The following is a 14913-nucleotide window of genomic DNA, read 5'->3' as shown; positions in this document are numbered from 1 at the left end:
TAAAGTAGTCACATCTCAACAGCGTACTGCTGTGTGTGTCTTTGCTAAATGGAATGAAAGGGTATGTACTGTTGTGTCTGGGCTTCTCTTGTTCAGCAGGTTTGTGAGATTCATCCATATTGTTGTATTGTAATTGTAAGTCATATACTCTTATTGCTGTGTAACATTCCATTGTGTGATCATGTCAAAATACATCTACGCTTAAAAAAATAGTCACATCTCTTAGTAAGTCATCTGCTTATGGAAAGGCCTATTATTATTTATAATTTGTCCTTTATTTTTACATAATGACTTTTTATGGTAATGTAATAATGAAAAGAAGAAACTAAGTATTCCATGGTAATTTGTTTTATAAAGTGTGTATTATGAGTGCTATGTTAGAAGGTGTATTAGTTTTAAAAAGATTGTGTATTTTAGTTTTAAATATTTTATCTAACCCAGAATCACTATAGAAACCAAATGTTTCTAACTGATGTCATTCTGAAGCATAATGTTAGAGTCAGTGGTGGTGTCCTTGCTGAAGTGACAGCACTTCAAATGGCCCTAAGGTGACACCAACACCACTAGAACTAGCAGAAGACAACTGCTCTGAATAAGTGAGTCTCACCATGTTTCTTAGCTCATTAAAGTCAACTGAGATGCACTGTTGTTTTTTTTTGTTTGTTTTGTTTTGTTTTTTATTGGTGAAGGGGAACAGGACTTTATTGGGGAACAGTGTGTACTTCCAGGACTTTCTTCCAAGTTGTTGTCCTTTCAATGTTAGTTGTGGAGGGTACTGTTCAGCTTCAAGTTGTTGTCCTTTCAGTCTTAGTTGTGGAGGGCGCAGCTCAGTTCCAGGTCCAGTTGCCGTTGCTAGTTGAAGGGGGCACAGCCCACCACCCCTTGCGGGAGTCGAACCGGCAACCTTGTGGTTGAGAGGACACGCTCCAACCAACTGAGCCATCCGAGAGCTCAGCGGCAGCTCAACTCAAGGTTCTGTGTTCAATTTTAGTTGCAGGGGGTGCTGCCCACCATCCCTTGTGGGAGTCAAGGAATTGAACTGGCAGCCTTGTGGTTGAGAGCCCACTGGCCTATGTGGGAATTGAACCAGCAGCCTTCAGAGTTAGGAGCATGGAGCTCCAACCGCCTGAGCCACCGGGCCAGCCCCCGAGATGCATTGTTAATGCACAGGTTAAAATGAACAGAATAAATTGTTCCATAAGTTCTTAGGTTTATTTCTATGACTTACCTCTAATGCCAGAAGATTGGTACCAGCTGAGAAAAATAAGAATTCAAGAGTTATTATTTTCTGTTGAGTAAACCTTAATAAAACTTTAAATCTAAATTTTAAATTCAGAAAGAAGGCATTATGTATATATATTTACTTGTCTTTTAAGACAATTATTACAAATACTATTTGAATTAATAGAAAAAGCAAATACTCATGATAAATAAAATTGAACTTAGTATGAACAGTAATTTATGTGAAAATGAAAATTTTTCTTCCTACTCTTCCACGAAAGTCCACCAAGCAAAATGGAAAAACAGTAGTAAAAACCACCTTAAACCCATGACTTTTCAGAAAGCCGTGAATTGTTCCCTGAGAGCAGCGCTGAGCAAGTTGGGAGGCATCATCCTTGCAGCATTGTTTGCTTCTCCTTGACACAATAGAGCATCCTTTGTGACTCTGACTAGAGACAGGTAACTGTGGTTACCAGTTGTTATGCTTCCTCTCTGAGCAATCAGGCTGCTGGAAGCAAAAATGAAATTCTAAGAATAGTGTGTTCTTCTTCTTTTCTCTCCTTCCTTTCTATTAGGCATTCATTCATATATTCATTCACACATTTATTCAGTGAACATTTCTGGGGTGCAGGTTGTATGTCAGGCATTATAAAATTGAATAAAGCATGGACCTGACCTCAGTTGATTATATTGTTTAGTTTTTTATTGATACTCTGTTCTGAATGTGAGAATTGAAATTGTTTCTTTAGGTTTAAATTCTGTATCATTAAAAGGTAAGGAGGGAGAGGGGTGGGGATGAGGGTAAACGGGATCAAATATATGGTGATGGAAGAACTGACTCTGGGTGGTGAGCACACAATGTGATATGTAGATAATGTATTACAGAATAGTACACATGAAACCTATGTAACTTTACTAACAATTGTCACCCCCAATAAACTTTAATTAAAATTTTTTTTTCAGTTGTAATACCAAAAAAAAAATAAAATAGTTTAGATTCCTTTGTGAGGAAAGAATGCCTTTCTAGGGTGATTTAAAATTCCAAGCATATGAAATGCTTTAGATTTTTTTGTAAGAGTGTTGGGAGCATGGGTGAGAGGTATCCTAAGGAATCCTGTTACACCCTCTTTTATCAGCAGCTAAGGAGGCTGGCATTGTTCATAAACAGAATTCTACAATGTTTATAATGGAAAATGGAATTTAGTATTGCAGAAGACTCAACATTCATTTATGTTTATGCTGCTTTGGCCTTTTTGTCCCTGAAATATTTCAGTGATGTAATAAAGCAGTGGTATGATACATTCATGATAGGTCCCTATCTTTTAGTTGCATTATGAAGAACAAGGCACAAAAATGGTGATATCCTTATCAGTCTATAAACTCTAGTCAGTTACTTCATTTATATTGCTTGTAGCTGACTCTCTAAGGAAAATTTTATTTTGTTTAGAAATGATAACTTTTTTATAGCATAGTATTACATAGTAGGACTAAGAAAAGACAGAGGGACTTCAGAAATCAAATACTGATCTGATATCTTTGTTTCTTGACACAATATTGTACTATTTAAAATATTTGAAAAGTATGTGATTTGATTGTAATAGCTTTGTTGGGATATCCTTTATATACCAGAGAGTTCATCCCTTTAAATTGTATAATTCAGTGGTTATGAGTGTATTTACAAGTCGTGCAACCATCACTATTGTCATTACCCCAAAATGTATATTGATTTTTGAACTCTGTGTAAGGAAACACTGCTTAAAATTGAAGTTTTCCTTAAAAAAATTATCCTTTTACAGAGTTTCTGTTTAGGATGATGAAAAAATTCTGGAAATGGATAGTGGTGATGGGTGCACAACATTTTGGATGAACTTAATGTCATTGAATTGTACACTTAAAAATGGTTAAAATGGTAAATTTTATATTATGTACATTTTACCACAGTAAAAATTAATGTCCATTTATGTGAAATCAGAATTGGTGGCTTCACTTGGGAAATTTCAGCCTGAACCACGCATGGCCCTAATTTTTCTCAAACCTGTTATAGCAAGGATATTTGTGTTGGTTAAAAAATCATGTTATTAATTTTCACAGACTGAAAAACACTGAAATTGTTGTCAGTATTTATTTTACAGAAATTTTGGTAGAATTAACTGAAGGAGGAAAGGTAACAGCTTTTCTTTGCTTTCGTTTTGCTGTCCTTGATAAAGCAAGATTCCAAACAGTGTAGACCCATCATCTAAAGGGGGAAGAAGTAAATATACGCACACCCACCCCACACCAGCACTATAATATAAAAGTATCTATTTATAGATGCATAAAAAGTCTCTTGAAGGAGATACGAGAAATAGTAATGTTGGTGGTTCTGGGCAGGAAGGAGAACTAAGTGGCCGGGGTTCATGGGTGGGACCATATTTTCCATTATGTGACTGTATTACCTATTGAACATTTTAAATAAAAAAATTATTATCCCGATCCCGGTCTCAGAATCAACGTGGCTGTATTGCTTCCTACTGTGCTTTGTCATAGGAGATTGTATTAAAATTGAGATTGGATTGAAAATGAGTTACATTGCTTTAAGAACTTGTTTTCTTCTTAGGAATTGATTATGGGTTAAGTTTACCACTTGGGGAAGACTATGAACGGAAGAAACATAAACTAAAAGAAGAATTGCGACAAGATTACAGACGCTATCTTACTCAGGTAAAGAGGTCTATTAATTATTGGGTCCTATGCTTCAGAAGTCATCTCCTAAATTTGTTTTCCTAAGGTTTTAGTTACATGTGTTAATTTTGGGTTTTCAGTGGTATCTAGCAATAGGGTATTATAGTGAAAGTTGAGTGACGTATATGGCATGGATAGAAAAAAAAATTGGTGCTAAGAACTGTTTTCATGGAATAACAGACTCTTTGGAGTAGGGAGGTGGATTCTAATTGTAAATGGGATTGTAAATTCTGGTTTATGTTTTCTGTCAAGTTACCATGGTTTAAGATAGCCCACTTATGATTCCCTACTCCTCTACTCCCCCCCAACCATGTGTTAAAATGACACGTGGAGTTCTGGTTGTTAATTACTTTCTTATGAGCTAAGTTTACGAAAGTTCATTTAACATATTTAACCACCAAAGTCTTGGCTTTATGATTTAATCTGATTACTTAATAGAACTCTTGTTTTAAGTATATTTTGGTAAATTATTAACAGCTAAGCTGAAGACTTAAGTTTTAAAATGCAATTTACTTTTTAGGTTATAAAATTATTTTAAACAAGTATGATGTTTCTAGTCATCCTCAAATATTCTTTGGTTTTTTACTACTTTATAATGTTTGTTCCAAATGTATAAATGGTCTCTTGCTCATTCTGATTTGCACATGGAGAGAAAGGACTCTGAGAATATGTTATCAATGGTTTGTTTCCCTTGACTTTAGGGTATTACAGAAGCAAAAAGAAAGGTAGGGTTGCCTGCACAATGTTCTCCTTCAATTTTTTTTATTATTTTTTAACATCTAGTGGCTTGCAATTATTTGCATCTATGCTATTGCTGCCCTCCCATAAGAAAAATAGCTTCTTTTGTAATTTTGAGACGTTTGAATAGTACCATTTTGTATTTTTGCTTTTGGCAAGATGGCACTCTATACATTATAATTTTCCATTAATACAATTAAGCATTCCTTTTGATTCCTGCTTTGCATTTGTTTTTGTTGCTTTCTAATGTATCCTTTAGAAATATTCTGCATCTATTGTAAGTTCATTTGTTTTTAGCATGCCAGTTTTGTTCTTCAAATTATTAATCATATTAAGTTAATAAAATAATAGAATATTCAAGATATTCTAAGATGTTTTTGAACCATGTGTTGCCAGTATTTGGATTACTTGATATTTTTGTACCCAAACCTGTGGTTTGCATTTGTAAATTTATGTGTGAAAACAAAGAGAAAATAAAAGTTTTGTAGTTTTACACACAAAACCTTTTTTAAAAAGCAGCTCACACATCCATTCATCATTCAACCAATGCTTTTTAAACACTAATCATGAAGATGAATCATGTCTTCAAGGGGCTTAGAATCTAGTTGCAGAGATAATGTACAACCCAGAAAGTAGTAACTGCCAAGGAGGATAAAGTGGTCAGGAAAGGCCTCGGTGTTATTTGGTAAGCCATTGTAGGGTAGCTAGAATTTGGTTATTCTCGAGGCGAGTGGAGGGAAGAGAGGAAGCTTTTCAGATGGAAAGTATAGAGTGAAGAAGGACGTGGAGGGTAGACTTGGGCTTCGTATGAAAGAGGCATGTTAGGTTCACCAGCCTGACCAAGTCAGAGTCTTCCTGAGAGTAGTGAGAAATAATGATGTAGATAGGACAGGGTCCAAGTAGAAAGCAGTGGGTTTTAAATTGGAATGTGTGGTAGGCAGCAAGCCTTGGCCTCCTGAAGCAGCCTGTGAGGAGCTTGGTAACTGTTTCAGGACAGTTAGTTCCGCATGTTAGAGACTCTTATCTTACTGTCCTCAATTACTGCTGTGGATTTTTCACTGATCTCCTTCCATTAATTCTCAGGCCGTTCTCTATGCTGCTTTCCAGAATGAGTCTGTCTTACCGATTTAAATACTTCAGTATCTCTTCACTGCCTTCTGGATAAAAGTTCAAATTGTTCAGGATGGCCTGCCTCCCTGGTCTTGTACCTCGTTATCCTTCCCACCCCCTCTTTATTGGGTGGGGTTTCCCTATGATAGCTACCATTTTCATTTGCGGATTTTTACTTTACTTCATAGATGTATGATTAATAAAAAGAATAGTGGTGGAAAGGGAAAGGGATCAAGGAGTGCGAATCTTTAAATTCAAAGGGATGTGAAGGAGTTTTTAGTGTTGGATTATCAAGTTGTAGAGGGGCAATAGTTCCTTAATATGAAAGGGACAATTTTGGTTGCCATCTGAGAAAGTGGAGTGAAAAGGCAAACAAGGCAAAAAGAAAATATAATATGTAGGGTAGGGGAGGTGGCTGCAATAGCTTCCTTGACCCCTGGATTATGTACACTCTACAAGTCTCCTTCTTTATGGATTTCTTGTGCCTTCCAGGCTGTCGATTACATGCATATTAAAAAAAAAATTCAAATCTTTAAATTTGGTCAAAGCGAGCCATTAAAACAAGCAACTGCCATCTTTACCATTTTCTTTACTGTTTCTAGAATGAAAGACACTTGACCATTTAACAATGCAGGAAGAACATCTTCTCAGAAGAAGAGTTGTTAAATGGAATCACTACATTTATATTTTCAGCCAGGCCTGAACCTCAAACTTTTCTCTTTGGCTGCTCATTTGACATTTTCACTTAGAAATCTAATGGGTGTCTTATGTTGAACATATATATCCAAAAGAGAACTCCAAGATTTCTGTTGTTCCCACTCTGATCCTCTAGAAACCTGGACTGCCTGTGACCAGTTCTTTTCATTTTTGTGTTGTTGTGCCGTCACTTTCTCACATACCATTATGTTTATTCTTGTCAGTTTCCCCTGCTTGAATGTAAGCCTCAGGGAGGCAGAGATTTTTATGTTTCCTTTACTGTTGAGACTCAAATGTATCAAACAGCTTGGGACATAGCAGGCACTCAATATTTATTCAATGAATGAGTGAATGACTGAAAATCAGCTTTTTGAAAAATTCACTCTATTCCCAATGTTTTAATTTTATGGAAAATTTTAAACATCATCCTGGACCTGTTTTGTGAGGGGGGCGTTACTCAGTGAAGGACTGAGGGTGCTGTATCTCTCTCTTCCCAGGGTTGGAACTATGAATGTGTTTTTTTGTACATGGATAACTCAACGAAATGATTATGTTTATAGTGTACTTTGGTGTAAACAGGTTTGAACTGGCCCAGGGATCTAGTCGTTGTCATGTTGTTTCCCTTGACAAGTAAATTCAGAGTTCCACCAACTTTCAAATTAGCTTTTGTAGCACAACTTACTCGTAAACTTAGATTTTGTGAAATTTTATTAATAACTTAGTTTTATTAATCTGTTCCCATAATGTTTTGAATATAATCCTATTAGTACCTTATATTGTAGTATTTGTTTACATGTTTGTTTCCCCAAGTGAATTGTAAATTTCTTAAATATAGGTAACATGTGCTTATCTTTGTCTTCCAACCACCTAAAAAAGTAACTGACAAATATTAGATGGTCAATAATTGCTTGTTTAGTGAATACATAAAAGTCATGGAGCTAGACAGGTTAATAAATTTTGATTAATCCTTGTAACCTACTGATGTAGATGACATTCCTGTTTTACAGACAAAGAAACTAAGGCAGAGAAGTTAAGGAATTTATTCCAGATTATATGACTACTAAGTAGCAGTACCAGAAAGTTAGGGATTGTGTATGCTTTTTACTAATCCCTTATGTTTGCTTTATAGTGTTCAAAGAGATTTTCTACTTTTTGTCTTTGATCCTTATACCAGCTTTGGTAGGTGGGCAGAGCAGATGCCATTCTCATTCTCATGAAAGTCTTTGTCAGGGAGGTTAAGTGACTTGCTCAGGGTCATACCACTGAGAAGTGTTGGGGCTGGTCCTAGAGCTGAGGTGTTTAGACTGTTGTCTAATGTTCTCTCAGCTACACTAGTTACTTACGTGTTTACTGAACAAGAAGGGAGGGACACATAAAGAAACAATGTTCATAGTTTGTATCTTCCGGCATTTTAGTAGATAGCCACTCATAATTGCAGGACAAATAGAAGACAGCGTTATTGCAGCAGGCAGATGGATATTCATGAGGAAGTGTACATTTTCCTTAATGAAAGAATAGTAGGGCATCGAAAATGAAGAATATGTGCTTAGAAGAGGAATATGAATTAAGAAGTGTCTTTTTTTCTCATGCTTTATAAAATCATCTTGAATCAATAGATTATACATGTATTATTGCACATGAAAATTAAGACCTGATTCTCCTCTTCATTGCATTGTTGATTGGAAGCAGATTCTCTTGTTTTCTAATTATGAGCTCTATAGATTTGTAGTTTCTGTCGTCATCTCCATTCATTCTTTTGCTCTGCATAATGTAATAGCTTAAAGCATCGAACCTAAAGACACATTTATGAAACACATTTTATAAAGGCAATTACGTAATATGTTTTTTTAATGTGTATATATACAGAAAAATTTTCTATCCACGAGTGAAACAGATCCATCTACTCTGGGAGTTTCTCTTCCTATTGGTGAGAGGTTATCTGCCAAGGTAGGTGGATAGAAGTAGTTATTGTGGGTAGCAGTTTTATGAGGCCTCAAAATCATGAAAGGACATGCTCCTGTAAATGCAAACAAATTACTTCATTTCCCATACTTGAATATCTATTTTTCCCCCCCAAAATCTGTGGAGTCTCTAGTGGTGCTGTTTAAAAACTTTTTTTGAAAATTACATTTGTAATGATGTAATGTGATATATTTCTTTAATATGTTGATCAACTGTATGTTCAGAATTCACTGTTCCGTAGTGGTCCCTGCGCTGTAATGTCTATGCTCTGGAACAGAGATGAGTGGATGGGAGCACACGGAGCTTCTGTGTTCTGGGGGAGGGTGTGGGGCGTTGGAGGGGGTGCATTTCTGTCCCTCCAAGTACATGGAGGCATCCTCTTTAGAGGTTTCAACAGAACACACACATTACAATAGTTTATTGTCTATGACAGTTTTACCTTTTTATGTTTAAAATACAACAAGTATCCTTCTTTAGCCTTGGGAAGGAAATGGTTAGCAGCAGGTCTTTTGGGATGGGGTGGGGGATTGGGGAAGGAAAGAAGGAAGGTAACCTGTCAAGTCCCCTTGGAAACATGCTAATGACAGACTTCTTGGCAAACACAGTCATATTTACTGGTGGGAAAGATTGATTTATGATGCTCTTAGCGGAGTGCATTTAGATTGTCTAGGGTTACTATTGGTAAACAAACCCAGAATCTGTGGATTTATGGGGCATGGCTCCTTGGAAAATGTCATCTAAGCTCTATAACTACTGGGGTGTAACATGGAGACGCTTCTTAGAGACCTCATGCTAGTCTAGACCTAAGCATGTGGTAATGCATATTTTAATGTGGCAACAAAGGGGAACTGAATTGATGGTTTATAACCTCCTGCACCCCTGTGCCTTGCGACTACTTACCTCCTTGAAATTATTAGTAAAACTTGATTCTGGGCATGATCTCTGATTTGTATGAGTCCAATTTGACTTTTAAATACTTTATCCTACAGTTAAGGTTTACATTGTCTTTTGGTGTCTATTTTAAGGAAAGGTTGAAACTTGAACGCAACAGAGAATACAATCAATTTCTCAGGGGTAAGGAAGACTCCGCTGAAAAGTTCAGACAGGCAGAAAACAGTACTGAGGTAGGTTTTGCTTTTAAAGTAAATCTTTAACAGCACAAATTGAGTATTTTGTATTTACTTGAAGATATTTTTATGTGTCAGACATTTCGTTTGGTTTTTAGATAAATATTTAAAAAATTAAGCCAAATTGAGCCAAACACAGTTTATTTAAATATTTAGTTGTGCAAATGGTTTTATCTTATGTTGAAGAACTTACTCTACTTTTTAACTAACTTCACGGGAGAGATTTAATTTTAGAGATCGGTTTTAAATGATTTTTGTTTATTTATGTCTTTTATTTATATTGACAATTTCTAGCTATATAGTTTCCAAATTTAAGGATGGTTGTTGTTACTGGGGCCAAACAATTTACCACCTTCTGTATTCTTTGTGTTAAGGAAGAATTTAATTTGAAATATTTTGAAGCAATATTTAACTGCCAAAATATGCTTAAAATATCTCTTGGGATAGGAATTTGCATTTAGTGTATCTTTTTTATAACTACTTACCCATATCAGTGTTGTCTGTTTGCTTGGTATTTATTAAGTTTCATTGAAGGATGAGTTTTCTGAAGGTTTTTTCTAAAGATAAGGTATTTCTTATGGGTGATTAAGCCTTATATTTAGAGTTGAGATGATAAATAGACTAAGCATCGTTTGAGGGTTTAATTACCTTTTAAGAAATAGCATCTCATTTAGATCTGTTCCTTTTTTTCTTTTTTAATTGACCAGCACAAGAGTCAAAGAACGAAAAAACCTATTAGTCAGGTTAAGCCTGGTTTACTTTCACAAATACAAACATCTTTGGAAAATTCAGAGGGTCCTAGGAGAGATGTCTTAACTCCTTCGGAGGCATATGAAGAGCTTCTAAACCAAAGACGACGGGAGGAGGACAGATACCGACAACTAGATGATGAAATTGAATTAAGGAATAGAAGAATCGTTAAGAAAACCAATGAAGAAGTGGGCATTTCTAATAAAAAACATCACAGGTTTGCCAGCAAGGTTGACATTCCCGATAGAAGATTTCACAGGCGTGATGAGGATCTTGTGTTTGACAGACAGTATTACAGACCAGACCAAGATCCTGAAGTAAGTGAAGAAATGGACGAGAGGTTTAGATACGAAAGTGATTTTGATAGAAGACCTTTGAGAGTGTATACAAATGACAGGTATTTACAACTTCATTTTTCTTCTCTTTTCTTGCTTAATATTACTGCTGCTACTTTGTATCATATTAGGGAGCAGTTTCATTTGATTTATATATTTAATTAATTCTAAGATGCACTCTTATATTATGTGCCACTGAGGGAAAAAAGGAATCACCCAAGTTGGGGAGAAGGGGACCCTGTCATAAAGCTGGAACACCGACAGGCAGTAAACACCTTTATTTAAAATTAAACGGGAAATAAAATTTCCCGTAGGAGGGGTCAGAAAAGAAACTTCCATATCTCAACCTCAGCACTGAGTAGAGGAGAGTTAAACAAACAAACAAACAACAAAAAACTTCCCTGAGAACTGAAATGGCAAGCCAGTACTGATTCAGGTTTGCTGTCAGAATTCATGCTGCCAGTATTGTCAAAAAACAAAACAAACAAACAAACAAACAAAAACTGGAGGTAAGAATTCCATTGTCTGACATTCATAATGTCCCTGAGTGACTGGCAGGGGAAAAATCACTCCTCCTCTGGCTAATAACTCTACTTGAGACAAGGTGATGGCCATCCCAGTTTCAGAAGTTAGAATGTGGGGAGAAAAGGACAACTTAAAATAGATGAAATACAGTTTATTACTTTAATGTTCCTATGTTCTAAGTTGTTCTATCAATACATTTCTTTGTTTTTAAGTTACTTATGAAACATTTATTTAAGTGAAATGGCACTAACTTTTTTGATCAGCTTTTCAGTTCCTTTGGATGATTGTTTTTGTAAGCTGTTTATAATTTCTTCTTATTTTTTTTTTTTTTTAACAAAAAACGGGTTTATTTTTCTGGCATAACAAGCAGCAGCAAGAGGTAGCCAGTCCACGGCTAATGCAAAGGCCATGTCACTAGTGTCACCAATGCTCAGACTCCTTCCATATTCCGACCCTGCCAACCTCGGTGTGTAGCTTCTGTTATTATGCAGATAATATGGCTGCTGACACTCCAGATAGGTCTGCATTTCAGGAGAAAACATGGAAAAGGGTCAAGAAATTGCATGCCAGCTATATCCTTCTTCTTTCTCTTGTTTTTAATCAAGAAAACAATAGCTTTCCTGAAGGCCCCTACCCCACCCCGCAGATTTCCATTTACATCTCACTTGCCAGACTACGTCTGGGTGCAAGGGATTCTGGGTAGTTAATGTTTTTAACTCTTAGGAGGGAAAAAAGGGAAAATGGATATTGGGTCAACAACTAGCTATGCCTGCTGCACTGAGAATAAATAAGAATGAATCCTCAGGACATAGTTGGGGTTTGAGAACACAGACTGGTACTAGCACCAGTATGAACTGGGATTCTATCTTCAGCTAGTTGGATAACTTGGGGGGGGGGGGGGGCAGTAGTTATCTCACCTCAGTGAACCTAAAATTTTCTCATCTGTAAGAGAAGATGGTTAATCCATATTATTTCTTAAAATTAAAAAGAAAATTCTACCATCTGTAATTCTAAGGACTTATATAACATCCATTTCTAAAATAGCAGGAAACTATGAGTGACTTTCTTGGAAGCATGAGAAACCTGTTGATTCTTTAATAAAGCTAGCGCTTTTTCAGTTCAGAATGAACCAGTGCAGTAAGTAGGAAAAAATGCTGTCTGTAGATATGTTTGATAAAGGTTATTAGTACACCAAATTCAAGTTTTCCAGAGTTAAATATGCACTTATGAATAGTTCTCTAGTACAGACACCAAGAGGCACAACTGCAGGGCTGAAGCCCATGGTATTTAAACAATTTAACAGAAATGATTGTATTGCCCTTCAAAAAGTCTTTACTAATTTATAGTCCTACCAGCAACGTACTAGAGTGCCAATTTCCCTAGCAGAAAATATATGTAAACATGAACAAATAAACAGTATTATGAATTCTTTCAGTCAATTTCTTATTTTTATTTAGTCATTTGTGTTAATACTGAAAACTTGCTATACTTCAACCTAACTTTTGATTTGGAGATAGAAATGTGGCAGGGTCCCATATTTGTCACTGCCTTTTTGACTTGAAAGGCTTAAATCTAAATTTTGAGCAGTTAATGGGACCTGTTTCATATATTAGTCCAAATAGATTACATTTTGTAGTATTTCAGGAAATTTTCTGAGACGTAATGCTGCACATTCAGTATTCTAATTAATATTGCAAAGCCTCTATGGTTCTTTGTCTTCTACTCTTTATTCTGTAGCTATTATGTGCTGCTCACCTGATCTTTTTAGTATTCACCCCGATGTAGGTAATTTGAGTGAGGATTAGAATTTTGCAATGCCAATCATAGTTATCTCTGATTTGAATCTAATTGTAGTTTAGAAAATGCTTCAAATCCTATTATGTGTTATATTTGAAAATGTTTATTTATATCGGAAGGCTGCCTAAACTAAAAGAACTCTCAGTTCTTGGTGCTGCCTTCTTTGTACTTGAGAACTTTTTTTCTAAGTTTGGAATTTCAAGAAACTTACTAAGATGGTTATTGCTTTGTTTTTTTTTCATATTTTAATCTATTGTTTTTGTAATTATACCGTGATAATTTTACATATGAACTAACAAATGAATTTCAGCCTGATTATTTGAGAACTATTTTATTTTCTTATGTGTCCCATAAACGAAATGAGTTCTTTCTCTATTATTGCCCCGAAGTAATATTTTCAGATTAAACATGAGGATGAGTGAGAGTAATTCCTGCTACACATTTCAAAGTTTTTAAAAGTATTTCTTCAAAATACAAATCATTATTATATGTTACTTCCATTTTGTTCATGCACATATCTCTAAATGTAAGGTTTTCCTTACAGAAAGACATACATCAATTGAGGTTAAAACTGAATTTCTGTATTTTAGATTTGTAGATTCCTTATTTCTAGCAAGAAAAAAATCACATCGATCATTCAGTAGTTTTTATTTAGCAGGCAGAGTGGGTTAATAGGAAAATCACTACTTGCTAGTGAAAGAGGCTAAAGAAATGTGTAATGTATAGACAAATGTGCACTTGATCTGTTTCTCTAACCATTTATTCTTAATATACTATAATTTTAACCAGAAGTTCTTGATAGAAAAATAATTATAACTGAATGTGAGAAGTATAAAATTAATTTTCCTTTGTCCTTCTAAGTTTCCCTTGTTCTCGTTTTTCTTCTAAAAGTCAGCATGTCATAAATTCTACTTTTGAGTTTTAATAATTTTTTAGTTTTATACTTTTGGCCTCAGTTTTTTTCTAAGTTAACCTATAAACTTTTCCACATACCGTAATATCTTTTTTTAATTAAATTTATTACGGTGACATTGGTTAGTAAAATTACATAGGTTTCAAGTAAGCAATTTTATAATAATGCATCATCTGTATATTGCATTGTGTGAGGAAACATTTTTCCCTACTTTAAATATGGGAAAGCTAAATCCAGAAATGATTTTACTTCCTAAACTAATCCTTAATCATTGGCACTGTTTTTAATAGATAACGAGGTGGTTAGCACTTTGCTTGACAGTTGCATTCTGTGTGTGTGTAGAGAGAGAGAGAGAGAGAGAAAGTGTGTGTGTGTGGTGTGCATATGTGTATTATTTATTTACACATATTTACTAACTTAAGTAAAATTTATAATGTTTTAGGAACTATCTAAGGTTGAATGTAACAATGTGTCTTATAATACTTTGAAATTTGTAGGCACTTTTAAAATATAGTCATCCTAGTCTTTATTATTTATTAACTTGAGCTGTAGAAGTTAATATATTACCATATTATGTTTTACTTTATAACCAATGTTAATGAGTAAAAGAAAATTTTAGCATTAAAAAATGCTGTTTTTTTAGTTTTTATGTGATTAATGCAGTTAGCACTTCTGTTTAACTCTTGATATTTGTTATTTTGTAATCTTAATTGTCATTTAATAAAATTCTGAGCTAAAACTCCAACTGAAATTAGAATCTGAAGCATAAATTTTTAGTGTAGGACATTCTAAGATATGTGCATGCCTACTATGAAAATGTAAGTGAGGAGAAATGGTTTATTAGAACATGAGTTATTTAGCTTGGTATTACTTTTTTTTTCTTATATTAGATTTTCATTTATCTTTGGAAGGACCATTTTAATATTAATTATTTTCCCCACTTTAAAGATGGGGTTGATTTTATAAAACACTGTTATTGAATTAAAGAGAATATAAAAATTGGGTAAGAACTGAAAAC

At 34.8% G+C, this 14913-nt stretch overlaps 1 protein-coding gene across 10 annotated transcripts in view; it reads left to right on the top strand.

Annotated features, from left to right (window-relative positions):
- CSPP1 (centrosome and spindle pole associated protein 1) overlaps positions 1–14913 on the top strand; it is a 107288-nt gene that overhangs the window by 24179 nt on the left and 68196 nt on the right. For 8 of the 10 annotated variants that reach the window (XM_088799391.1, XM_088799386.1, XM_088799387.1 and 5 more), the window contains exons 4-8: positions 3818–3921; positions 4644–4667; positions 8353–8433; positions 9474–9572; positions 10283–10722. In XM_088799391.1, coding sequence (XP_088655517.1) covers positions 3818–3921; positions 4644–4667; positions 8353–8433; positions 9474–9572; positions 10283–10722 — 748 coding nt within the window. The remainder of the gene's footprint in view (positions 1–3817; positions 3922–4643; positions 4668–8352; positions 8434–9473; positions 9573–10282; positions 10723–14913) is intronic. The other 2 variants (XM_088799388.1, XM_088799384.1) reach the window with 1 other exon arrangement.

The sequence above is a fragment of the Rhinolophus sinicus genome, chromosome 7 (genome assembly GCF_057876585.1).
Source record: "Rhinolophus sinicus isolate RSI-liver-muscle chromosome 7, RSI-T2T, whole genome shotgun sequence".
In the NCBI taxonomy this organism is placed as follows: domain Eukaryota; kingdom Metazoa; phylum Chordata; class Mammalia; order Chiroptera; family Rhinolophidae; genus Rhinolophus; species Rhinolophus sinicus.
Note: the sequence above shows the minus strand (reverse complement) of the source record. Positions and strands in the feature narration are given on the sequence as shown.